This window comes from Phyllobates terribilis, unplaced genomic scaffold (genome assembly GCF_046119375.1).
Source record: "Phyllobates terribilis strain yellow unplaced genomic scaffold, ASM4611937v1 Scaffold_1__5_contigs__length_1240528914, whole genome shotgun sequence".
Lineage (NCBI taxonomy): Eukaryota > Metazoa > Chordata > Amphibia > Anura > Dendrobatidae > Phyllobates > Phyllobates terribilis.
The window spans coordinates 498,614,932-498,641,168 of record NW_027362761.1 but is presented as its reverse complement, the minus strand read 5'-3'; the positions used below and the strand labels follow the sequence as shown (position 1 = coordinate 498,641,168).

General features: G+C 40.9%; 1 protein-coding gene across 6 annotated transcripts in view; it reads left to right on the top strand.

The window, feature by feature from the left end:
- The window catches only part of HOMER1 (homer scaffold protein 1), a 147,871-nt gene that overhangs the window by 28,551 nt on the left and 93,083 nt on the right, over positions 1 to 26,237 (top strand). For all 6 annotated transcript variants that reach the window (XM_073680184.1, XM_073680181.1, XM_073680185.1 and 3 more), the window contains 3 exons: positions 13,241 to 13,397; positions 18,981 to 19,112; positions 22,804 to 22,896. In XM_073680184.1, the coding sequence (XP_073536285.1) occupies positions 13,241 to 13,397; positions 18,981 to 19,112; positions 22,804 to 22,896 (382 nt within the window). The remainder of the gene's footprint in view (positions 1 to 13,240; positions 13,398 to 18,980; positions 19,113 to 22,803; positions 22,897 to 26,237) is intronic.

Genomic DNA, 26,237 nt, shown 5'->3' with positions numbered 1-26,237 from the left:
TTTCTATAATCAGTCAAAGGAGATTGGTGCTATTAGGTTTTATTTTATTTCACTTTTATTTATTTTCATTTCAATTCATATTCCGATAATTGTACTACTGCACAAAGCTGGTCTTTTCCAAAGTGGGCATTTATTTTATGCCAGAGTTTGGGGATTTTCTATTGGACAGTGGTGCTATTCTTGAAAGCATCTATGAAATGTAAAATATATATCTAAGATTTGCCTAAAATTACATTGACCTGGGTAGTGGTAGTTTTCTTACAAAAATCATATTATCAATACACGTCTTCCATAACATCTGGAAGTTTTTGTAAAGTTACAGTGTTGTCACTGGCTTTCTCTCGGACTTGTAGGTACGGGAGTGAGCATCAATAATTCGACAATATAGAGATGACTGCACGTAACAACTTAGGCTGTGTTCACATCTACTCCACAGACTTTTGTTGTTTGGGGCCCCCCTCGCATATTCCAGGATATTTGATGCTAAAAGTATTTAATTATGAAACTTTTAAAATGGCAGACACTATGACCTTACATAATGGACGCAGCCATAAGTTAGCGGGATCCATTGAACTCTGTCGTAGGTGTTTGTAATTTTACAGAACATGAAACCAGTAAAGTTGATGTGAACCTGGCCTTACACTATAATGGATCACGTACATTGAAAAGTTATGTACCTGGACCCTATAAGGGTATATTCACACAATGTATTTTTCAGGTGGCCAAAAACGTCCCTTTTTCAAGCAGAAGACTCTTCAGGAAACTCTCATTTTGAAAACCTGAAACGTCTATTTTTGGTGTATTTTGAAGTTTCCTGAGTTTCCTTTCGATGTTTTTGATCACCAGTGTTTAGGCTCACGTGGTGAGGTGGATCCTATAAGCCTCAGGCCTTGGTGGATACACAGACCCCGGGCATTGGTGCAGCAAGTTGGAAAGCATGTGGGAAGCAAGGACTTGGCACACTGAGGAATTACCACGACAGATGCAGTGGAACCCAGCAGGTTCCCAGCAAGTTAAAGCAGTGTGTGGAGTACACCAAACAAAAGTTTTGAGTCTCAGTCCTAAGGCACAGGTATGTGTCCTAATGGGCCTTAAATAGGAATAGGGAGATGATGTCTTTGAGCCACGCCAGGCAACCTGCAATACCTGATGTGGAGTACAACTGGGGGCAGCAGATCATGGTGAAAGAAGCAGAGCCCTGGATACTCGGGAAAGGTGTGTAACAACTGTAGGGGTTAGCGTTTATCCAGCATTTTTGGGTTACTTTTTAATTTGGCATTTTCAATACTTTTTTTTTTACTCCATTTGATAATGAAGAAACTGCTAGAGGTTTTTAAAACCTTCCTGTTGACTTATATTGTAAAGTTGTAAAGTATAGAGCGTCTTCAGAGCAAGTCACGTCCTCTAACCGCTTGGCATCTTTGGAAACCTGAAGCAGTTAAAAGACACTCGAATAAGTTCATGCTTTTGAGCATATTGCAAGCACTTTTTGAGGAGGCTTTTTGGGCGTACTCGCTCCTAAGCTGCTTGAAAAAGATGTCTTGTGAACATAAAGTGGGATACAGAATTACTGAAGAGCCTTATTAATAGCCTGTGTGCATTTCTTCTAGGGAAGAATACATTCGTTATACAGCACTTCGCTTTTTTGCAGGGGACATTCCTCTATGACATCTTTATGCTCTAATAGGGGTTTTCTTCATGGGACAATTCCTTTAGAAACAGCAGAGCTGAGTGAAGAAATATCTCTGGGCCAGTTAGGTTGTGTGAGGGCCTTGGACTGAGGTTGCAGTTGTAATAAAATTCTTTGACATCAGCGTCCTTGAAGAAATAAGTTTTCAAGGCACGCTGCAGCCTTAGCTCAATTTCTCAAAGCAGTTTCATCCGTAGAGTTTTCTTGGCGATATGCAGTCATGTTATAACAAAAAAAGTAGCCATAGTTTATTCATTAATTTACTGAAGGTTTAATTTTATAATGCTTTCACAATGCTCCTTTCCCATTGGCATCATGGTTTCTATTCGTAATGCTTTGCCAAATACAATGTGCGGTTGATGCAAGCCGCAGCAGTGAAGGAGTGCTAAAGTAACAGGAAGCAAATGCGCTTAGGTTTATCTGTAGGGGATCCGTTTTAATTTCTAATTTAAGTTTTAATTTCAATTTAGTTTTGGCGTCTGTAAAAATAGTCATGTAAATCAGTTATTTTGGCCCAAGGATACAACTGGCATCCACAGACATAACCATTCAACTGAGTCAGAGAGATGTCCTGTCTATTTCTCAGATGCTTTTCAGTACTAGATGTAGAATCCAGAATACAACAGTAAATTATCAAACATATGTTTTCTATGTTCCTGTTGTTAGATTTATACACACTCCTAAATATTGAAATTGCAATGCCAAAAAGTCATGAAATTATGGAAATCATAGGATGGATGCAAATGATGAAAAAATGGAAACATTTCGATTTATTCAGCATTGACTATGAGCACCACACAGAGAAATCCCCACACTTGCACGCCTTGGCAGCTATCAATTAGGTTATTAATGGTTGAGGAATGTCCTGCCACACTGAATGCACTTGGGCACAAAAATCATCATTATCCACTGCTGGCAGTTTCCTTTGTAATTTCAGATCAATAACATCCCTGTTGTGCTTGATAAGAGACAAGTCTGGAGATGCTGCAGACCATTGTAGCACATTTGGGCCTTGCAAGCTGCTCAAAGTGGCATGCTCAACATGTGGCCTTTTATTCTCTCGATGAAAAACGGCTCTTGGGACACTTTGTAAGAATGGCCTTACCACTGGTTCCACAAATTATCCATTTTGTACTGCTAGTGAAATTGGGTGTTAAACACCAAGCTTAAGGCATCAAATAGTGTCTACATAAACCATCAGAAGGCGTTTGCACGACATTGAGCTACAAGCCAGATGTCCACTTTAGGTGTTCCATTGAGCAAGACAGCAATAGAAGCTGTCTTCAGCAATGAGTTCCGCATTTGTCTTGGATGCAATGATCACTGGAGATTGGTATGGAGACCATGTGGGCAATGCCATGAAGAGGCCTTCACGGCGGAACATCACATTGGTCCTGCTCCTAATATTATGGTGTGGCATAATGTAAGGTAGCTGGACCCTTCTTCTCTTCATTCCAGGTACACTAACAGCTTGGTGCTACTTTGATTTGGCCAGGGAACCAGTGATATGGCCATTTCTCCAAAATGTCTCCAAAGTGTCCCATGAGGCCTTTTTTCAAAATGATAATGCCAGGTTGCATATTGCTCGTGCTACTGTGAGCAGCATGTGTAGTCTAAATGTGCTTCCATCGCCTGCAGTGTCTCCAGACTTGTCTACCAATGAGCTCATCTGGGACATCATTGGTTGGCAATTGAAGAAGGGAGCGGCCAACAGCGGAGCATGATGATTTACATGCCAAAGTATATTCAGCGTGGCAGAACATTCCACTGACAACCATTAATAACAACACTGAAAGCAGCCATGAGTGTAAATGCATGGATTTCTGTGTGTGGTGCTTATACTTGATACTGAATAAAACATTTTGTTTCCATTTAGTCAACATTTCCATATCAGTAACATGTCAATCCATCCTGTGATTCCCATAATTCCGCAACTTTTTTTCTTGGTGTTGCCATTTGAATGTTGAGGAGTGTATACTGTTTGGATGGACCCTGTATAATAGTACGTCAAATCCCAATATCCAAATAAAGTCATAACTGAAAATATACAGCATCTTCACAGAAGTTGAAGCTTTGTTTTTCACATATAGTACACCAGAGCTCCGACAACAGGTAGATGGCTAAACTACCGGTTGCCTGCGGCTACTGTGACAGGAAGCCTAGGAAAAAAACTGATCAGTACAGAATTTTAGACCTAAAAAGTGAACATGCATTTAATTGTATACATATTCCGGAATTCCTAGTATACAACTTATTGCATATATATGTATTGGGAAATTGTTTAAAGAGGTTTTGTCACTAATTTTATGAAATAAGAATAAGGCAGTGTAAAAGTCCTGCACACAATGATACGGATTTACGCTTTCACATAAAATGGTCTATAGGGGAAACTAAAGCCACAAATCCTGCTGCTAATACAAATTATGCTTGTAGAAGTCTACAAGCAAACAAGCCAAATTTACTATATGATATTCCCTCATATTAGGTATATCTCACCGAACACAAGAACAATTCCCAAAATTTTGACAAGACTGAGTTTTATAGAACTTTTTTTAACCCATAACATGAAAGTAAGGTTAAGAATATAAGTTTCATTACAAAATATTCTATTTTACTCAAATTAATTAATGCAAAAATGAATACAACCCACATCAAAAACTACTTTTTGTATTGTATTATCTCCATGATTTTTAAGGACAGCATTAAGTCTTCTAGGCATGGAATCAACAAATTGGTGACATATTGTAGCATCTGTCTTTTTCCATTCTTCAATAACAATACCTTCAGAACCTGAATGCTGGGTGGCACGTCATGCTAAACTTATTTCTTCAGAATTCTCCACAGATGTTCGATAGTATTCAGATCAGGTCACATACTTGGACACTGAATCACTTCCACCCTGTTCTTGTTCAAAAATGCAACAGTGGCCTTAGACGTGTGTTTTGGGTCATTGTCTTGTTGGGAAAGTGCACGTCTACCAAGGGCACAGAGTGATGGGAGCATCTTATCTTCCAATATAGAGCAGTACATCTGTTAATGTGATACCATCAATGAGCTCTCGACACCAGACGCATGCATGTAGCCGCACATAAGGACATTGCCACCACTTTGTTCCACTTTAGGCATCATGCATTTTTCTTTGTGCTCCTCAGATTTGCAATGCTATTCAGTTTTGAAGCCATCAGTTCCAAAAACATTTATTCTGGTCTCATCACTCCAGATTATAAAGCCCCAGCAGTCTTCATATTTTTCAGCATGGGCCCTGGCAAATTTTAGGTGGGCTTTTTTTGTTATTTTTTTGTATCACTTTTGCAAAGAATATTCTGATTGATGAGTAGAGCTTTGCTGATCTTCTTGTAGTCTTCACCTTTCTTGTGTAAAGAAATTATTTTCTTTCTCAGGTCTTGTGACATTTCTCTTCCATGTGATACCATTGCTGACAACATGAAATGGGACGGGTTTCTTTTTTAAGTAATGTCCGTTTTCTCTGGACACCTTTTTAACACTTTTACCCCGAAGCCTGTTTTCACCTTCCTGACCAGGCCAATTTTTTTTATTCTGACTACTGTCACTTTATGAGGTAATTGCTCTGGAACGCTTCAACGGATCCCCCTGATTCTGAGATTATTTTTTCGTGACATATTGTACTTCATGATAGTGGTAAAAAATTTTTGATACGAGTATTTGTGAAAAAAAAATAAATTTGGCGAAAATCGTGAAAATCAAACTTTTTATTTTTATGCCCATAAATCAGAGAGTCATGTTACACATAATAGTTAATAAATAACATTTCCCACATGTCTACTTTACATCAGCACAATTTTGGAATTTTGGGATTTTTTTTTGTTAGGAAGTAATAAGCGTTAAAAGTTGACCAGCAATTTCTCATTTTTACAACAATGTAAAGTACAAAGTTATATTGTGGTACCGTGTTAGCCAGAAAAATCAATGTAAATACTTTTATGCCCAAAAATGACAAAAGTATTCTCGGAGTGATACCTTTATTGGCTAACCAGAAGAAAATATATGTGTGCAAGCTTTCAGAGCACAGAGGCTCCTTAGTCAGGCCAGATTACAAATGAATTCTTATGAATGTGGTTTAGGCACACTGTGGAGCTCAGAAGGGAGGAGGCATTTGGATTTTGGAGCCCAGAATTCGCTGGGTTTCTTTTGGATGGTGAGGAGCCATATCGCTTTTCCAGAGCCTTTGTGCTACCAGTAATGTAGAAGCCCCTATATTTCCGTTAACAGATGATGGACCTAAATGGGGACTTGCTTTTTTTTGTGAAAGGAGTTGAAGTTTTTATTGGGAACGCTTTACATAACATTTTGTATTGCATTTATCCTGTGCTCTACGCTGAGCACTTATATTGGGGTTCCATCTAAATCTCAGAGTGACGTAATTCAGATGAAACCCCCAAGGGATCCATTCACTATAATGAGGCAGCAGAGTTACTCTGGACTCCATCTGGCCTCTATTCAGTGGTGTCCTTCTTTTCAGAAGTGCACAAAACTGGCCAACGGCGCTTTTATGCATGCCTAAAAAGACGGACACCGCTGAATCACAGGTCCTTCGGCGTCCACAGTGCCTCAATCTGCCTCATTAAATGGAATCTTCTGACGGGTGTTCCATCTGAATGATGTATTTCAGAGATTTACATGGAAACCTCGTTGTAAGCGCTCAGAGTAGAGTGCAGGATAAATGTGGACCAAGCCATACTGCGATCTTTGGGAGGCAGAATGAAAAAATTAATAGTAAATCAAGAATTAGTTTTATTTATTTTTTATGTCTTTTTTATGTTTGGCTGCTGTTACACACTAAAGGCGCTTTTTATTTTAAAAACATGTTTTTGCATCGCCATATTTTGATAGCTATAATTTTTCCATATTTTGGTCGACAGAGTTATGTGAGGGCTTGTTGTTTGCGAGGCGAGTTGACATATTTATTGGTACCATTTTCGGGCGAATTACATCTTTTGATCATTTTCTATTAGGCAGAGTGAACAAAAAACAGCAATTCAGGAATTGTTTTTTGGGGATTTTTTTGTGCTGTTCCGCGTGTGGTAAAATTGATAAGGTAGCTTTATTCTTCGGGTCAGTACGATTACAGTGATATCACATTTATATAATTTTTTATGTTTTGGCGCTTTTGCACAATAAAAACTATTTTGTAGAAAAAATAATTATTTTTGCATTGCTTTATTCTGAGAGCTATTGCTTTTTTTTCTGCTGATGGAGCTGTATCGTAGCTTGTTTTTTTTGCAGAAGAAGATGACGTTTTCAGTGGTATAATTTTTATTTACATTCGGCTTTTTGATCGCGTTTTATTGCACTTCTTGTTTGGCGGTATGATGATAAAGTATAGTTTTTTGCCTCGTTTTTTTTTTTTTTTTTTTTTTACCGTGTTCACTGAAGGGGTTAACTAGTGGGACATTTTTATAGGTCAGGTCATTCTGGACGCAGCGATACCAAATATGTGTACTTATTTTGATTATTTTTTTTACACAGATAAATGTATTTATTGGATTAATATATTTTTTTTGTTCTTTATTTTGTGATTTTTTTTTTACATTTTTATAATTTTGTTAACTTTTTTTTTAAACTTTTTTACATTGTCCCACTATGAGACATCAACTTTCCCTGCCCTGATTGCTGATCTAATACTCTGCAAAACTTCTGCACTGCAGAGCATCAGATCACCGTCTGACAGGCAGGAAGGAGGCGTCTCAGCTCCTGCTTTCTGAGCAGGCACTGACAGGCCACCTTCCTGAAGGACCCGCGGCCATCTTGGGTCGGGGGGTCACCATGGAGACCATCAGCACAATGCGATCGAATCCCTCCCTCTGCGATGCCCCGCGATGTTGCTGTCAGTATTGACAGCGGCATCACAGGGGTTAAACGCCCGTGATCGGCACCGATCGTGGGCGTTGCTGCGGGGTGTCAGCTCTCACATAGACCTGACACCCGCTCTCGATTGCGCCGGCGCTCAGCGTGAGTCCGTGTGATCACGGTGCCGTATATATACTGCTCTTTCCGAGAGCGCAGCTCCCGCAGAGCAGTAAATATACGGCGCATGTTGGGAAGGGGTTAATGAATAATTAGACTTACCTCTGGTTGAATTTTGTTAATTAGAATTTTGTAATGTAAACTTTGGCTTTGCTCCTAGCCTCCTAAGACTGTCATTGGGGTGTACTCTTTTTTGCAACATGGTCTTGAATGAATTTGTTAGGAAAATTGTTGAGAAGTTTCTTCTCTATGATGTTTAAATGTCCATTTTGACCAGATAGAGCAGGGTTCCCCAACTCCAGTCCTCAAGGCCCACCAACAGGTCATGTTTTCAGGATTTCCTTAGCATTGCTCAGGTGATAATTACATCACCTGCACAGGCAATAATTCCATCACCTGTGCAATACTAAGGAAATCCTGAAAACATGACCTGTTGGTGGGCCTTGAGGACTGGAGTTGGGGAACCCTGAGATAGAGAACCTCTTTAAGAGACTTGTATAATATTTATGGCTGTCTCTTGTCTACTGATGGATCAGCACATCTGCTGTTATTTCTCACCCCTCTGACTTTCTGGGCTTTCCCCTTTTAATATCATTGACTGTTAGCCTCGCTGCATATATTACATGTGATGTGAATAAACAGACACGTCTGTGTTTAGGCATGAGTAGACTTTGTACTCTTTACTAGTGTGAATACAGCCCATTAATATACATATACTTTATTTTAACTCTAGCTTGCTGTTAGCAAACTCTGTTAAACTTATCACTCATCCTTTGCAAAATCTCAGTCCGGCTATGTGCTTGTCACTAGATAATAATGCCCGGGTGTTTAATCTTCAGCATATCATACCTGGTGTCTTATACTATCGTGTCATGCTGGGATCTGCACATATTGTTAGTAGCCAGACATTGTGCTCCGTATTGATGTGTCTGCACCATTGTTGTGAATTGACCTTTATACCATTTATGATACATAACATATACTGACACCGGTGTCGGACAGAGCGTCTTTGTCCATGTCTACTTTTAATTTCATTACGATCCTTATTGTTAACTAGGTCAAATTATCCTTAGGAATTATTGGCTCTCAAGAAATAGCCTCTAATCACAAGTGATTGGTTACAAATGGAGCGGGACCTTTGGACTCTGTAATATTTGGCGCTCATTACTGTCCTTAACCCATTGGAGGATCTTCTGGGTCTTTGTGGGCTTGTTCGATCTTGTGCTATATACAGTATGGTGAGAAAATGTTCACATCCTTTTACTTTTTTCCCCCGCAGTTTGTTGCTTAGGGTATGTGCACACGATGCAGAAATGCTCAGGATTTTTTCCTGAGCGTTTCTGCATCTCTCTGGCAGGAAAAAACGCATGCGGATTGTACATGCGGATTGTACATGCGGATTGTACATGCGGTTTCCTGCCAGGGACATGCGGAAATGAAGCGGTCTTCACTTTCATTTCCGCATGCGGGTTGACAAGCGCTTCCCAAGCGATTTTAGCATCACTTGGAAAGTGCTTGTCAACTTCACACTATATAAATCCATGCAGGCTGAGTTCACACGATGCATTTTTCATGCGTTTCCGCGGCGTTTTTGCAGTTGCGTAAATGCCGCGGAAACGCATGAAAAACGCATGGTAGAAGAGCAGCAATGTTCCCCAATTGAAATCCGCATGTGCTGTGCCCATGATCCGCAGCATGTCAATTATTTTTGCGGAAACGCTGCTCTTTTGCCGCCATTGACTTGCATTAGACCGCATGGAATCCGCATCACTGTATATGTTGGTGCGCTTTTCATGCAGTCTAATGTGCGGATGGTACCCGGGTGTGGATGAGAGGACTCTCATCCAGACCCAGGTACAATTAAAAAAAAAGAATAAAATAAAAAATATATATATTCTCACCTTCTGACGGCAGGCGTAGCGCTCCTGTTTGATTCCCCGCACTTCGCGGTTGAATGAAGAAGGACCTTCGCTGACGTCAGAGTCATGTGACGGGTCACGTGACGCTGACGTCGGAAGGTCCTAAAGTCTTCACTGCCGGCAGCCGGGAACGAGCGAAGCCGGACACCGGGGGCCATCAGAGGGTAAAGTATATATTTATTTTTTATTTTTTGACATTCACACACTATATAAATCCATGCCGGTTGCATGGATTTATATAGTGTGAAGTTGACAAGCACTTTCCAAGTGATGCTAAAATCGCTTGGGAAGCGCTTGTCAACCCGCATGCGGAAATGAAAGTGAAGACCGCTTCATTTCCGCATGTCCCTGGCAGGAAACCGCATGTACAATCCGCATGTACAATCCGCATGCGTTTTTTCCTGCCAGAGAGATGCAGAAACGCTCAGGAAAAAATCCTGAGCATTTCTGCATCGTGTGCACATACCCTTACAGTCTTTTTCCAAAAATGGACAATAATATTTTTTCTCAACAACCTTCACATAATACCTCGTACTACTAATTCAAAATCAGGTCTCTAAAGGCGACCAAAAATAATAAGTATTCAAACCCCTTACATCTCCAGCTCCTGATGCTGCCACCACCATACTTCATCATACAGAGGGCATTGCAGACTAGGAAGGCTCCAGTACAAAAAGGTCCCGATAGTCTATATGGCAATTCCAAGAAAAATCCATTAACATAGATCATTGTTACTAGATTTTCTATCTAATTAGTCATCTGCCATTTACCCTGCCAGCTACAGTACAGACCAAAAGTTTGGACACACCTTCTCATTTAAAGATTTTTCTGTATTTTCATGACTATGAAAATTGTACATTCACACTGAATATGAATATGAATTAACACATGTGCAATTATATACTTAACAAAAAAGTGTGAAACAACTGAAAATATGTGTTATATTCTAGGTTCTTCAAAGTAGCCACCTTTTGCTTTGGTGACTGCTTTGCACACTCTTGGCATTCTCTTGATGAGCTTCAAGGGGTAGTCACCGGAAATGGTCTTCCAACGATCTTGAAAGAGTTCCCAGAGATGCTTAGCACTTGTTGGCCCTTTTGCCTTCACTCTGCGGTCCAGCTCACCCCAAACCATCTCAATTGGGTTCAGGTCTGGTGACTGTGGAGGCCAGGTCATCTGGCGTAGCACCCCATCACTCTCCTTCTTGGTCAAATAGCCCTTACACAGCCTGGAGGTGTGTTTGGGGTCATTGTCCTGTTGAAAAATAAATGATGGTCCAACTAAACGCAAACCGGATGGAATAGCATGCCGCTGCAAGATGCTGTGGTAGCCATGCTGGTTCAGTATGCCTTCAGTTTTGAATAAATCCCCAACAGTGTCACCAGCAAAGCACCCCCACACCATCACACCTCCTCCTCCATGATTCACGGTGGGAACCAGGCATGTAGAGTCCATCCGTTCACCTTTTCTGCATCGCACAAAGACACGGTGGTTGGAACCAAAGATCTCAAATTTGGACTCATCAGACCAAAGCACAGATTTCCACTGGTCTAATGTCCATTCCTTGTGTTCTTTAGCCCAAACAAGTCTCTTCGGCTTGTTGCCTGTCCTTAGCAGTGGTTTCCTAGCAGCTATTTTACCATGAAGGCCTGCTGCACAAAGTCTCCTCTTAACAGTTGTTGAAGAGATGTGTCTGCTGCTAGAACTCTGTGTGGCATTGACCTGGTCTCTAATCTGAGCTGCTGTTAACCTGCGATTTCTGAGGCTGGTGACTCGGATAAACTTATCCTCAGAAGCAGAGGTGACTCTTGGTCTTTCTTTCCTGGGGCGGTCCTCATGTGAGCCAGTTTCTTTGTAGCGCTTGATGGTTTTTGCAACTGCACTTGGGGACACTTTCAAAGTTTGCCAAATTTTTCGGACTGATTGGCCTTCATTTCTTATAGTAATGATGTCCACTCGTTTTTCTTTACTTAGCTGCTTTTTTCTTGCCATAATACAAATTCTAACAGTCTATTCAGTAGGACTATCAGCTGTGTATCCACCTGACTTCTGCACAACACAACTGATGGTCCCAACCCCATTTATAAGGCAAGAAATCCCACTTATTAAACCTGACAGGGCACACATGTGAAGTGAAAACCATTTCCGGTGACTACCTCTTGAAGCTCATCAAGAGAATGGCCAAGAGTGTGCAAAGCAGTCATCAAAGCAAAAGGTGGCTACTTTGAAGAACCTAGAATATAAGACATATTTTCAGTTGTTTCACACTTTTTTGTTAAGTATATAATTCCACATGTGTTAATTCATATTTTTGATGCCTTCAGTGTGAATGTACAATTTTCAAAGTCATGAAAATACAGAAAAATCTTTAAATGAGAAGGTGTGTCCAAACTTTTGGTCTGTACTGTAGATCGCTGTATAGATCGCTCAGCGCGTATCGTTTGCTTTGGTCTGTTTGTGTAAACAGGCATACAAACAACCACCGAGTGTTAAAAGTGTACCGATCAGTGGTCTTATTGTGCCGCCGATCGGTCTGTGTAAACGGATCCTAGTCAGTAAGGCTAAATGTGATTTACAACTAAATAAACTTATTAGGGCAACGTCACTAAAATTAACGGCGTGAAAAGGAAAGCAATCGGTTAACAAGAACAATGAATGCTCTTCATTTGTGTGAATGTTTAAAGGGGTTTCCCCACGAACAAAGTTGATTTTGATCAATACATCTTGGAATAATAATAACTTCCACAATTGAATGTGTTAAAAAAAATGTTCCTGTGCTGAGATAATCTTATAAATGTGCTATTGCTGTGTATTGTGTAATGGTTGTGTCTGACCGTGCGGGGACATGGTCTGATCATACCACATCTTCAGGGCATGGAAGGACGTAGGAGGCTGCAAAGTGATGGTGATCAGTGAGGTCCGGGTCCTGAGACCCCCAGGTAGCCCCCCCATTGATTTCTTAAAACACCTCTCTGAAGCGCTCAGCTCCTGCTTGAGTGCACACACAGTGCAGTGTACCGACTCAGTAGACACTGTATGGGGCCATATACAGCTCTGTGAGAGTGGTGTACAGACCAGTATTGTCCTCGTACAGCCGTCAGTGAGCGCTCATGAGGAGCTGTGTGCTTCAGAGTCATGTTTAGACTAATTGGTGGGGCTCTCGACCCCCATTGATTAGTAGAACTTTGCAGCCTCTATAATGTACAATTTTTTTTTTTTAAATGATAGATACCCTTTAAGCAGGCATGGAGAAAGAAACGGCAGAAGGAATGAAAAAGGCCCAAAATATGCAGGTTAAATACATTTCTGGCTGCACTGTAGAATAGATCTACATCTGCCGAAGAAGAGGCTGACATTTCTTACGTAGCTATAGATATTTAGTATTCCAAATAAAACATAAGACATTTTCTTTCCGGTATTCCTAAGAAAATTCCAAAACAATACATTACATTTTGGATAGCGTTCTTATAAAGTAAAGGACTTGGCACTCTTATGTAGAAACCTGTCAGTGAGTCTGATACTTTGATTTTGATGGCTACTCATGTACGTTGTCGTCTATCATATGTCGGGTTATCTGTCACATATTCCTCTATCACAACATGTTGTTTTCTTTTTCTTCCTTTAGGGAACAACCCATCTTCAGCACCAAAGCCCATGTCTTCCAGATTGATCCAAACACAAAGAAGAACTGGGTTCCCACCAGCAAACATGCAGTTACTGTGTCCTATTTCTACGATAGCACAAGGAATGTCTATAGGATAATTAGTCTGGATGGGTCGAAGGTAAAAAAAAAAAAAAAAAAGAAACATTTTTCAGAGGGAAGAGACCCTTTAAGTGAAGCTCCACTTAACAGATACTCATTATTTATTTTATCATGACCTGACCGCCATGGATGACAACTATTTCCAATGCGTGGTCACCACCATGTTGCAAAGACATTTTGCAGCCTAAATTTGATATCCCCTCTCTATCAGTTGAAGCTACAGATTTTCCCTGCAGATTTTACCCTTTGCAGAAATTCTGGGGATTTAACACTTTCAAGAGGATCGTACAGCTGTGGATTTTCTGCTGCCAAAATTTCCTCAGTGGATGTTTCCTTAGGGCTCATTCACACAATTATGTAGTGGCCTTATTTTCATATCACTATTATATGACTTGTCCAGGGGTCTCATGATCTAATAGCGTAATACATACCTATAATGCTTTAAGTTCCGTTCATGAGGTTGGAATTTACGGCTGTAAAAATGGAAAAGAACATATGGCAATATATTTAGGGCTTGTTCAGACTAGCGTATAATCAGTCCGTATGCACCAGAGACCTCACATGGACCCATTGTAGTCTGGGTGCCAGGGCACATGGCTGATTTTCCACACGGACTGATGGTTTGCATGGAAAAAAATCGCAGCATGCACTACTTTGGTCCGTTTTACAGACCAGAATAATGCATGTAATGAAAGGTGAGCACACGGACTGCGCGAGGAGCCTGTCACTTCCGCAATTTGCGGTTGTGACTGACCCGATTTTCAATACTCATCTGTACCCGGCCTTATATAAACCTTTTCTTTCAGGTGGAAGGCACTGTTCATCAAATAATCCCTTCCCTTTATCTACGAGTCAGAACAGGGCTCTCATAGATTTGTATTGAAAAGTGACCTCCGGCGCTCTCCATGAAACACTGGAGCTGTCAACATGTCACTTTTCACCCGAGACAGACAGGAGCGACGCTGGAAAACTATTTAAACTTAAAGCACCACTCCAGCGGTGCAATAAAAAAAATGCTGAACTCCGGAATTGGAAGCTGAACAGGCATCACTAAGGAAGGACCCAGTCTCCCCGAGTGACTGGGCTGTGGGCGAGTTTCCCCGCATGTCACAGCCCAGCAGCTGTGGCATGCGAGGAAGCTCCGCCTACAGCCCAGTCACTTGGGGGGACTGGGTCTCTCCTCGGTGATGCCGGTTCAGCTTCCGATTACAGAACTTGACATGACATCACCGGACATCAGAGGCAGCTGCACCAGGGGGTCACGTGATGGGGATGAGCGGACAGCAATAGCGCCACTCACAGGCACATTTGGAAGTGCAAGGTATTTGAAGAAAGCCTTATTTCCAAAGTTTAAATGAATCTGCCAACTACAGATTGTAGTGGACAACCTCTTTAAGCTTCAAAAAATCACGGATGCCTTAAAAAAATTTTACAGACAGGTCAAAAAAGTGCACTATTTTTATTGACTGTCCTGGGATTTCTGAATGTTTCACAACTCAGCAGCCAACGGATGTGCTTTCACCTTTCCATTCACAGATGGTTGGTCGCCGGCTGCAACAGAAGATTGGGACCCCTGTCTTGGACATAGGTGTGGGTCCAAGTAATGGGACCTGCATCTATTAGGCATTTATAGCATATTTGATGGATATGTAATAAATGTATATCATGAGACAATGCCTTTAATGGCAATAAAAGTGCAATCTCAGTGGAGGTTAAAAAGAGATGCAACAGTTACAAAAATCCTAACATAGTTGGACTTTTCCACTTATAGAGAAGCATTGAAGTTGCTGGCGAGTCTTGGTAATCAGAGATTAACAAAAAGGTGCAAGAGACCCATATCTATAGTAGGATTCTCGGAGATTGTTCGCTGGGCTGTGGTTGGCGGCCAAGGACTACCAATTTGGACATTGGTAGTCCTTGGCCACCAACCAGAGGCCAGCGAACAACCTTTGAGAATCCTTTGCACCTTTTCTGATTTGTAGGCCCATCACAACATCATTGTTGCAGCACAACAAATGCAAGATGTTGAGAAAGGCCTGCTAATCATCAGAGGCGCTAGGGATGCCTGCAGGTAGGAGGAAGTTCTCAGTGCTTTGATTTAGAAGCCACAAACTACCGACATGATCGCTTACCAAGGTCCTGTGAACTTTTTTGCTCTTCTTTAATGGTAATTATTTTCAGCAACATATGGGAGTCCAAAAATGTATTGGCGGAGTAGCCCAAATGTATGGAATTTGACTTTGAGTATCTAACCCTATTGTTTCCACTCCGATCTACTTACTGTGAGATCCTGTACAGTTCCCGATGAGTTTGCGCTCTGATTTCTGGCCATGACGCTTGGATTTCCTACCAGCACTACATTTATCTCCATTAAGAAAACTGCTGTTTCAGAGTTGTGGTACATACATCTGCCGAGCAGGCCCATTCATATACATGTCATACCACTGAGCGTTTCCGCAGCAGTCTGCTATTTTAGTAAAATTCAGCATTGATGGAGAGGTGATTCGTCTAGCAGACACATTTTAAATAAATACATTCATTTTAGTCGGCCGGCAGTTTAATTAACTTTTCTTTTAGCTATATTTGTAAGTTTAGGACTTCGTCAGCAAATACTCGTCTTCGGTTTCCTAGTGCAGATGTTTGAGGTTTTGTGATGATTCTGCTTCTTTCTGTGAATGAAACTTGCTGATCCATTCATTGCTGCATTACTGCTTGTGTAAGGCCTCTGTATGGAGGAAGCCAAATTATTAATACATGTAAAGAAAAATTCCAAAAAAGTTGGCGCATTTGGCTGCCGCAGCTCCTCTACTTAGTAGATTTAAAATGTGGGATTCACAAGTATATATAGTAAATATATACAAGTCTGTAAACTGCAGAATATTAGGCTTCAGCTAGGAGAAAGTTTTTGAATTAGTTTTTTGGCTGCACAAAGTCTGGCATGTGTCCTCCCAATCTACTGGAGCACTAACACCTGTCATGAGAGAAGAACGAAATGTTGAAATCTCACCACCCACACATTTTTGCCATTGTGTCTGTACAAATAATACTTAGTGTAATGCAGGAGTCCCCAATCTTTCTTACCTTGAGAACCACATTTAGCTCTAAGAGACAGTCTTGAGCCACATCCGGAGCCTTCTGAGCAGTGACATCTAGCTCCTGCCCCAATAGTTACTCCCAGAGCCTCCAATACTGATATAATAACAGTCAAAGCTTCCCCATAAAACCCATATACTTCCATCCAGGGGTTCTCATCTTACCCCCCTTTGGTATTCTCACATTAGGCACTCCCACCACAATATCGCATCAAGCTCCAATCAACCCTCTAGCTGGCAATAACATTCTTTCTCCAGTTGAAAAGGGTTGTCCACTACTAGGACAACCCCTTCTTGATCTAAGTGTTTGACCCCAATAAAATAAAAAAGCTTATACTCACCTCTCGTGCTCGCACCGTTCGGGCGGTGTCGGCAATCGTAGTCCCGAGGCTCCGGCACTGTTGTTGTGACACATGATGCCCGGGGTCCAATCAGCGCTGGCGTCGGTGACTCCGCCTTCTGTCGAATTGAACATGAAGAGGAAGTCTGGGCTGCAGCTGATCTCTGACTTCCTCTTTATGTTCAATGTGTACGAAGGTGGGGACAGTGACGTCAGCGCTGACTGGGCGCCGTGCTCATGTGTCACAACAACCGCTCGAGAGCCCCGGGACCAAGAGTGCTGACACTACTGGAACGGCGCCGGCACCGGAAGTGAGCATAGACTTTTTTATTTTATCGGGCCAAACGTGTGGTATGGCAAGGAGTTGTCCAATTAGTGGACAACTTCTTCAAAATATTTATCTCTACAACCCCCAGGCCAGCATATGTGCATCCAGAGCTGATGTTCTGTGAGGGGCTACTCACAAAAGTTACCATTTGGAGGGTCTTCATAACTATTTGTTAGACCTGTTGTTAAAGGAGTTGTCCACAACTTTCACACTGATGCCCTATCCATAGGATAGGGCATTAATGTATGATCGGCCGGGGTCATGCACGCAGCACCCCCGACGATCAGCCGATATCGGAGGAGGCGGCGGCCGCCAGCCAGAAGTGCTTACCTGCGGTGCTTGGCCGTCAAGTTGGAGTGGCCAGCGCTTGTTACTGCACATCCACCTCCTATTCAGTCGAATGGGAGGCGGATGTGTAGTACTACCCGGCAGCCACTACAGATGGACAGCCAAGCACTGCAGGTAAGAACTTCCAGCCGGCGGCCGCCGCCGGCCCTATGGATAAGGCATCAGTGTAAAAGTAGTGGAAAACTCCTTTAATGTACCGAGCTGGCACACAGCCGCGAGCCACAAATCATGGACCTGCGAGCCACATGTGGCTCCCAAGCCACAGATTGGGGACCCCTTATGTAATGGGATATTGTATGAATTTTAAGCTTGGACCCTATTGGTTTATCCAAAGTACACTGAAGAGATTGTCATTATCAGTATGTCAGTTACATTGGGTCTAGTAATAACTTTTGAGCCTATTAATAAGTATTTGGTTGATTCTTCTAATTTATGGCGCCCAATATGTTACGCTTGTCTCAAAAATTATAGGGCAGCTAAACTTTTTTTTATTCAGTTATCCTCCAGATATTATAAAGTTATGAATTTTTGCAAAATACTTAATTACCTTATTTTGCTTATTTCTTTCCCAAAAAATATCCTGCAGGGAAGCTTTCAACTGCTACTCAGTGAAGATCCCTTCTTTTTTTACAGAGTTTGGGAATTTCTCTGCCTGAGTACAGTAGAAAGCAGAGAAACTCAGAGAGAGGAGTTCCCATATTCTGTTCATAATTAGAGTAGGGACCTTAGCTGAGCAGCAGTTGAAAGCAGTTTCTAAAGAAGCTTGAAATGGAAGTGTGATACAGCATTGCAGCATGATGTTTAGGAGAGAAGTAAGCAAAATATCATAATGAAGTATATTGAAAAAATTCCCATCTTTGCAATACCTAAATAGCTCAATAAAAAATAGTCTTTAAGTTGTATTCGCATCTTAGGTATGACCACCATGGTGGTAAAAATAGAGCTCCTAAATCAGAAGAGGCCTGCGGTTTATGGCAATAGCCTCCTCTAATCCTTGGCCTATTTAGACTCTACATATGACCTTGCTCGAACCCTATGTCTTCCCTATATAACTTTCAGTACATTAATTATGCATTGGCAGTGTGCTCTATATCTTGTCATGGGTCGAAAACAAGCTCATCTAGCTTAGCTCATCTAACACTAATTAGTTATTTGGCAATGGGCTCACCTGGTGTCACAGATGAAAAAAACCTTGCAATGATGTTTTACCTGCAATTAAAAGGAATTATGTTTTTTTTTATGAATGAGGCAGGAACCAGCATAGGATTCTCATGCATGCTGCCCTTGTTTTCTGCATTAAGGTGAAAACCTAAACCAGCAAAATACTTTCAGGAACCAAGTAGTTTTAGCAAGGAGGTTGTAACTTCTGTGGCACTTTAGAAAGGGTGCTGGTTTGGTTCCCCACTGATAAATACAGGGCGATTGCTAATACTGAGTTTCTAAGAAGCAAATAGTACAATTTTTAATTTCATCTTTCATATTTTTTTCTGCCAGGCAATAATAAATAGCACCATCAGTCCCAACATGACATTCACTAAAACATCCCAGAAGTTTGGCCAGTGGGCGGACAGCAGGGCTAACACAGTATACGGCCTTGGCTTCTCCTCCGAGCATCATCTCACAAAGGTGAGTACTGTGATAGAGCGCTGCATGATATACAGACATTTGTTTTTTTTAATTTGGAGCCACTTTTGGTTTAAAAATACTGATCCAAAATACTGAAAGTAGCCGAGAAGATAGGCAGCAGAGGCTTAGACTGAGGATGTGCCTGCAGTGGCTCATTTCTGGATGATGCATGTGGAGACTCTCAGACACGGTTGTCTAACGTTGTACACATTTTTGATTGGCTTATTTTTACAACAGTGTTGGTGTGTTTTAAGCTACACACCTTCCCGGTAAGATATACCACCTTTTCACTAAATCATACCTCCTTGTCGATACCAGGGCACTTAATATTCTGGTGCATTTAAAAAAAAAATTCTGATGTAGTATGGGTTAAAGTTTCTGCTTAATTGCCACTGATACATGGGACAGTACCCTAAATGATATCAGCCTGTGGCTTTGCCTAAAAGAAGCCCTCCTGCTCACAACAAAAATATTGTCCTCTTAATATATTGCAGTCATCATATTATATAGCACTGTGTACTTACAGTTGCTCATTTTGCCTTTCTACCCAGATAATTCTTCTCTTTTCCATTATGTCGATTACGTGATTAACGTGATTAAAAACTGACTAGCTGAATCCTTCTAAACTCTAAGTAGAAACAGGAGGTCAGTTTTGACTATATGAGTCATAAGTCACTGCAAAAGTCCCTGGCAGGGGGAGGAGGGAGCAGCTGGGTCAGGAGTTAAAGAGGGGAATGATAAATGCGGGGACAAGAGATTTCCTGTTTCTACATAGAGCAGAGAAAAAAGAAGAATTAGCTGGGTAGAATGGCAAAATGAGCAATTGTATGTACACAGTGCTATATAATATTAGCAGAAGATGCATGCATATATTTTTGCAATACATTGCATGTGCAGTCTTTAAAAATAGTTGCAGTACATTGAGGATGCAGTATTTTTAAACCAGATGCATGTATGTGTGTTTTGGTACTAAGTATACATGATTGGCTGGTACTGGTGACTGTTATTGTACCTGCTGTCTTTGTATTTTGTCTTAGCTTGTCGCTTTTCAGCTGTTGTAAAATCTCGTCTCCCAGCATTCTCGATACTGTCACATGACCTGGTAGTGATGTAGAAAAAAATTGCACCAAAAGCGCATTTCAGACCAAGGGGGTTGTTAAATAATAACAATAATACAAACATATTCTGCATGCATTGGTTGATTGATCCAAGTTGCTTGGTTAATTATTCATTGAAGTTCACCTTTCTCTGCGGACTCAGTAATGATTAAGCCTACAAGGTGACAGCTTCTTCTCTGCAGTGGTAAAAGGTACCAATTTATGTATAACATGAATCGAATGATTCTGTTTCCTTTCTTTTAATTTGAGCTATAGCCGGGTGTTCACACATGTAATATAGGTTGTAGCACCGAGGAGCAGATTTATTAATGCCATGTCCTGACCAAGGATCCGTCATATGTACTTTCACCAGCAATGGCTGCTGTGTATTTCATGTTTCATGGCTCATGATTCATGTCTGTAATATAGATTATTATATAGACACAAGCTGTGTACCTGTTGTATACCAGCTTCACTTTGTATGCCAGATGTGGGAATTTATAACTACTCTGCAGGGCTGCTACATATAAGGAGCACCGCTAGGGTTGCTACATATAAAGCACACCACTAGGGCTGCTACATATAAAGTGCACTGCTAGGGCTGCTACATATAAAGTGCACTGCTAGGGCTGCACATATAAAGAACACTACTAGGGCTGTTACATATAAAGTGCACCACTAGGGCTGTTACATATAAGGTGCAGCACTAGGGCTGCTACATATAAAGTGCTTTGCTAGGGTTGATACATAGAGAGCGCACCGCTAGGGCTGCTACATATAAAGTGCACTGCTAGGGCTGCTACATATAAAGCGCACAGCTAGGGCTGCTACATATAAAGTGCACCACTAGGGCTGCTACATATAAAGTGCACTGCTCGGGCTGCTACATATAGAGCGCACCTCTAGGGCTGCTACATATAAAGTGCACCGCTAGGGCTGCTATATATAAAGTGCACCACTAGGGTCCAACTCACCCATGACAGTCCTAGAGGAACCTCCGGACTAGGTTCTGACACTGGAATTGGTCCCAAAGCTTTAGTAAAACTCAACCCAGCTTTAGGGCTTGTTCATACAAGCATATTTTAAGTATGTGTCCTGTCCATGTTAAAATCGATTACCACATGTACAGCGCACCAACCAATGTAGTTCAATATGGCTGCTCAGATGACTTTTTTTTATGGACCGTGTGTGTTAAAAAAGCGAAGTATTCACTTGTCTCTTACGTATTTTGGATGAGACTCAACTATTCAAGTCTTTGAGTGTGCAAAAAAAAAATTCAGATCCCATATGGATCATCCGATTTTTTTATGGATACATTGCCATAGGAAACAGTATTTGGTCTTGTAAATTTTATTTACTGCTGATGTATAAAAATAGATGACAAAATAGACTCATGAATGGAATATGGATGACAATACGTTTTTTTTCTCCTTTTTTTCATACGCTCATGTAGAACCCAGCATTAAAGGGAATCTCTCACCAAATTTTTGCTAACACATCTGAGAGCAGCATACTGTAGGGACAGAGACCCTGATTCCAGCAATTTGTCACTTACTGGGCTGCTTGATCTGATCTAGCAGTTCTCTGGATGCTGAGCTCTGTATAACCCCACCCACACCACTGATTGGCAGCTTTCTGCGTACACTGTGCATAGGCAAAAATCTGCCAATTTGTGGTGGGAGCGGGGTTATACAGAGCTCATATATATGGAGGACATTATGGCAGCTGGTTCACTAGCCCTCTAATGATAATCTCCTGCTGATAAAATACTTTTTTTTATCAAAACTACAGCAAGTAGCCCAGTAAGTGACACATTATTGGAATCATGGTTTCTGTGTCTACATTATTCTGCAATCCTAGCGCTTTATATGCATTTCTGTCTCAATGTTGCTTTTTTTTCTTGCGGATTTATCTTGTTTGATACCTTTAACTATGTTTAACAGTGTTTATGCTGTTTACTTATCATCCTCATTATTTTGTATATAGCACCATCATCTTTCATGGCACTGTATAATGTGGTAGAAAGCAAGGATATAAGTAAAATTGTAGGAATTTAGGATAATACTAAACACTGCTGCTGTGAAGGCAGAGAACCCAAGATGTAAATGCAGAGGACCATACAGCAGCGGGGCTCTTTATCTACAGGGTCACCTATGTATCTACACATGTTAGACATAAGATATGATTTTCTCCCCCTGTATGTGAGCGTACAGTCTGAGGCTTCATGGACGCCACTTATTGCATTGGAATGGTTAAATTTTATATGTTTATATCCCATTTCATTGCCCCATAGAAGCGTAGAAACTTCCCAAAATGTCTGATAAGTGGTGAACCACATCTATGATTGCCAAATGGTAACACAGAAATGACTCAGTTACCAACAATTTCGAATTTCTCTGTCCCAATACATTAGAAACAAACATGGCAAATTCAGGCATGTCCTGGGCCTAAAAGGTGGCGCGGGTTATATAAACCCCATCCAAAATTGTTCATGTATTGATGCCACCTCATTCTTCGCACACTCCTCTGTACTATGACATGGGTACTTTGCACTTATCTGTTGGGTTTCGTTAATTTTCCTTTTCATTGATTAGTTTGCAGAAAAATTTCAGGAATTTAAAGAAGCTGCTCGATTAGCAAAGGAGAAATCCCAAGAAAAGATGGAGCTGACTAGTACTCCTTCCCAGGTAATGTTCCCGCCAAGTATTTTTATCATTGTTACTAGCGTAACCTAACCTTACTCTCCAGCATTATTTTTGGGTTCTAAAGGGGTTTTCCAGTGAATCAGAAATATAATTGAATGATGTTTAAGTATTAAATTAGATTATTAATGTAGACCTTTTATGATAGATGTCCCGACACTGCTCCATCCCAAGTCTCGGTCTCCTTGCTTTTGGTGCGGTGCTCAACACAAGACAGAGTGACCAGAGCAGTGTGTGAAGGGGCTGGCCGACTTCTCTCTTCAACAGAAAAGCCAGCCCCCACCTGTCTCTATACATCGACGAAAGTGCTGGCTTAGATAGTGATATAACCAGCCAGCCATTTCTGTCACACACTACTTCTGGGGTCTTGCCAACACAGAAAGATGTGTCCAAGACTCAACTGGAGGAGGATTGAGGTACCTGGGCTAATAGAACCATATTAGTAATTATCTAACTTATTATTTTAGAAACTATTCATCTATATTTTTATCTTTTCAGTTTGTTACACACTCTTATTTACATGATAGTTTTATAGACCGAACCTAAGATAAAAAGAAAATGAGCAAATACCCTGTAATCAGTAAATGAATAAATAGTAATAGTACATGTAAATAATATAGGGTACTTAGTTAACACTATTGTGATAAAAAAAAGCGTAAAATCCATCCCACCACGACAAGGTGTACCCAATCGGGACGGTACCAAACTCTTCTTGTTCACCTCACTATGTGTTAGCAAATGTAAAAATAGATAAGGGCAGAATAGGACCAGGCACAGATTGTTCATCTGCCCCTGTTTGTACAATAAATTAAAACAAAACAAAAAATGAGCCAAAGCATGTGTTGGTATAAATGCAATGCATATGTGCGCAATCACACTGTGGCCGTTTACCAGACAAAGCCTAAGATAAAAACAAAATGAACAAATACCCTGCGGTAAGTAAATAAATAGTAATAGTACATGTAAATAACATAGGGTGCCAGCTAACACTGTTTTGATTTAACAAAAAGTGTAAAAGCCATCCCACCACGACAAGGTGAACCCAATCGGGATGGAGCCTAACTCCTGCAGTTCACCTCACTATGTGTCAGCAGATATCAAAATAGATAAGGTCCTGACTGTTCAGACACCTGCCCATGGAAAGCTATATAAACATAATGAACAGCACAAAAAGGAGGAGAAATACCCCTGTTTGCACAACAATCATTTTGCTTTTATCTTAGCTTCTGTCTGTTAAATGTCCACCGTGTTAATGCATACCTATGCATTGCACTTATATCAACATATACTCTGGCTCATTTTTTTTTTTTTTTTTTTTTTTATGGGACTCATAAAAGCTGTTGTTGCTACATCCAAGATTCCATATAAACACATACAGAGTCAGCATATATGCGCTCACATAAGTGATGCACAGAATAAATAACTATGCAGTAAAGCTCATTCTATCCATGTTTGATACTTGATGCCGTTAGACTATGAATCCAATAAATGCCGCACAGCATGTCTCCCTTCTGGACTAAAAGAAGCAAGAACGTCCTGTGTCCCCTAATTGTGTTCTATTTCAGGTTGTCAGAAAGCTTTCTCCACTCAACAGCTTAGTGGATTTGATTGAAGGCCATTTGCGTCTGACATCTGGTCATTTCCTGTTGAGTAGGGAATTGGTGTTGGTCCAGTTTTTACAACGCAGGTGTCCAAATTGGCTGAAATAAGCTGCAATCACAATTGGCATGGCTTAGCCATCTCCACCGAGAGATGAGCGATGGAGAGCCTGCTGACACACAAATCTAATCCAGTTATGTAGATATCTGTCCCATTTATTTTGGTTTTCTTGTTTGAGAGGGACAGGCTATTCACGCTCAGAACCGACGTTGCATTGCAGAAACCAAGTCACTCTGCTGGATTATCAATGTCCGACTGGTTTATTCTACAAGAAGAATAGGTCTTCATAAGGTGACATTGGAAATGACGCCATTCAAGGTTACCTTCAAATTCATAGTTTATTCCTAGCAGAAAAAGGGACTGACTGTTGAAATATTCATATGATGAATTATATTATCAGTAGTGATGATCGAGCATGCTTGTTGCTCGAGATTTACGAGCATGCTCGGGAGCGAGTACCTATTATCTTCAGCGTGCTCGGACTTTAAGTTTTCGTCGCTCTGTGAACATGATTTGCAACTGTTTGACAGCTTTAATACATGTGAGGAATGCTGGAAAAACAGGCATTCCTCACATGTATTAAAGCTGTCAAACAGTCGCAAATCATGTTCACAGAGTGACGAAAACTTAAAGCCCGAGCACGCTGAAAATAATAGGTACTCGCCCGAGCATGCTCGTAAATCTCGAGCAACGAGCATGCTCGATCATCACTAATTGTCAGACAATAGAAAAATATAAAAAAAAACATATTTATAGTTCTTGATAGGCTCGAAAAATTGGAATGGAAAACAGATACCATCACAAGTGTTTTGTCAGTCTTAAAATTGATTCTTTCAATTCAGTCTTTTTCTTTTGAAATTCCAGGTTATTTTTGCAATTTTATGCTGCCAGGAAGTGTTAGTAATTTTTAATTCTAAGTTCATAAGGCCATACACTTTAGACTAAAGTGAGCTGTCAATCTAATGTTTATGGGGGCCTCCCAATTTTTCCTCAGCAGATGATGTCGGGAAGAGAAGGATCCAACATACCAGATTTCTGATGGTCGATCATTTTGTTCTCCAGTATTTTAGCCGCTGTCAGAACAGTTTGACAGCAGCTCTCAAAGAGGAATACAGAAGTGCTCCGTCAAGGCGATCGTTCCGGTGCAAGGGGGAGTCGGGACAGATAGCTAACAGCTGAACAATCGACAGCTCTCTGTGTAATGGGGGCTTTAGACATGGTGCCTGTATGGTGCCACACATCTCTATCACGGTTGTCAACTCATCGTAAATTCCTAGGCAGGCTATGAAAATAGGGGACTTTTTGCCAGTGTCCGTAATAAAAATGATTGAAATGGTTCCATATTACAAAGTTGTCGGATTTCCTTTGGCCTTCATATGACCGCTCTGTGGGATGCTTTATTCTCCTCTAGAAATATAACACTTTTTGTTTTTCCTCATAATTCTCACAACAAAGTTTTATTACTTTATAATTAGTTTCTTTGTTATTTGACCTCGTTGTTTGTATGCACTTGGTAGTGACCCCTTGTGCTTCATTGAACCCTGTGTAGCTGTAGACTAAATCAATTTAAATATTTTATTATATTATTTTTCTTTTTTTTTTAATATTTTCTGTAGAGTAGTTGGGTGGATAACACATAAAGAAGCACTCCCAGGTTTTCATTTATT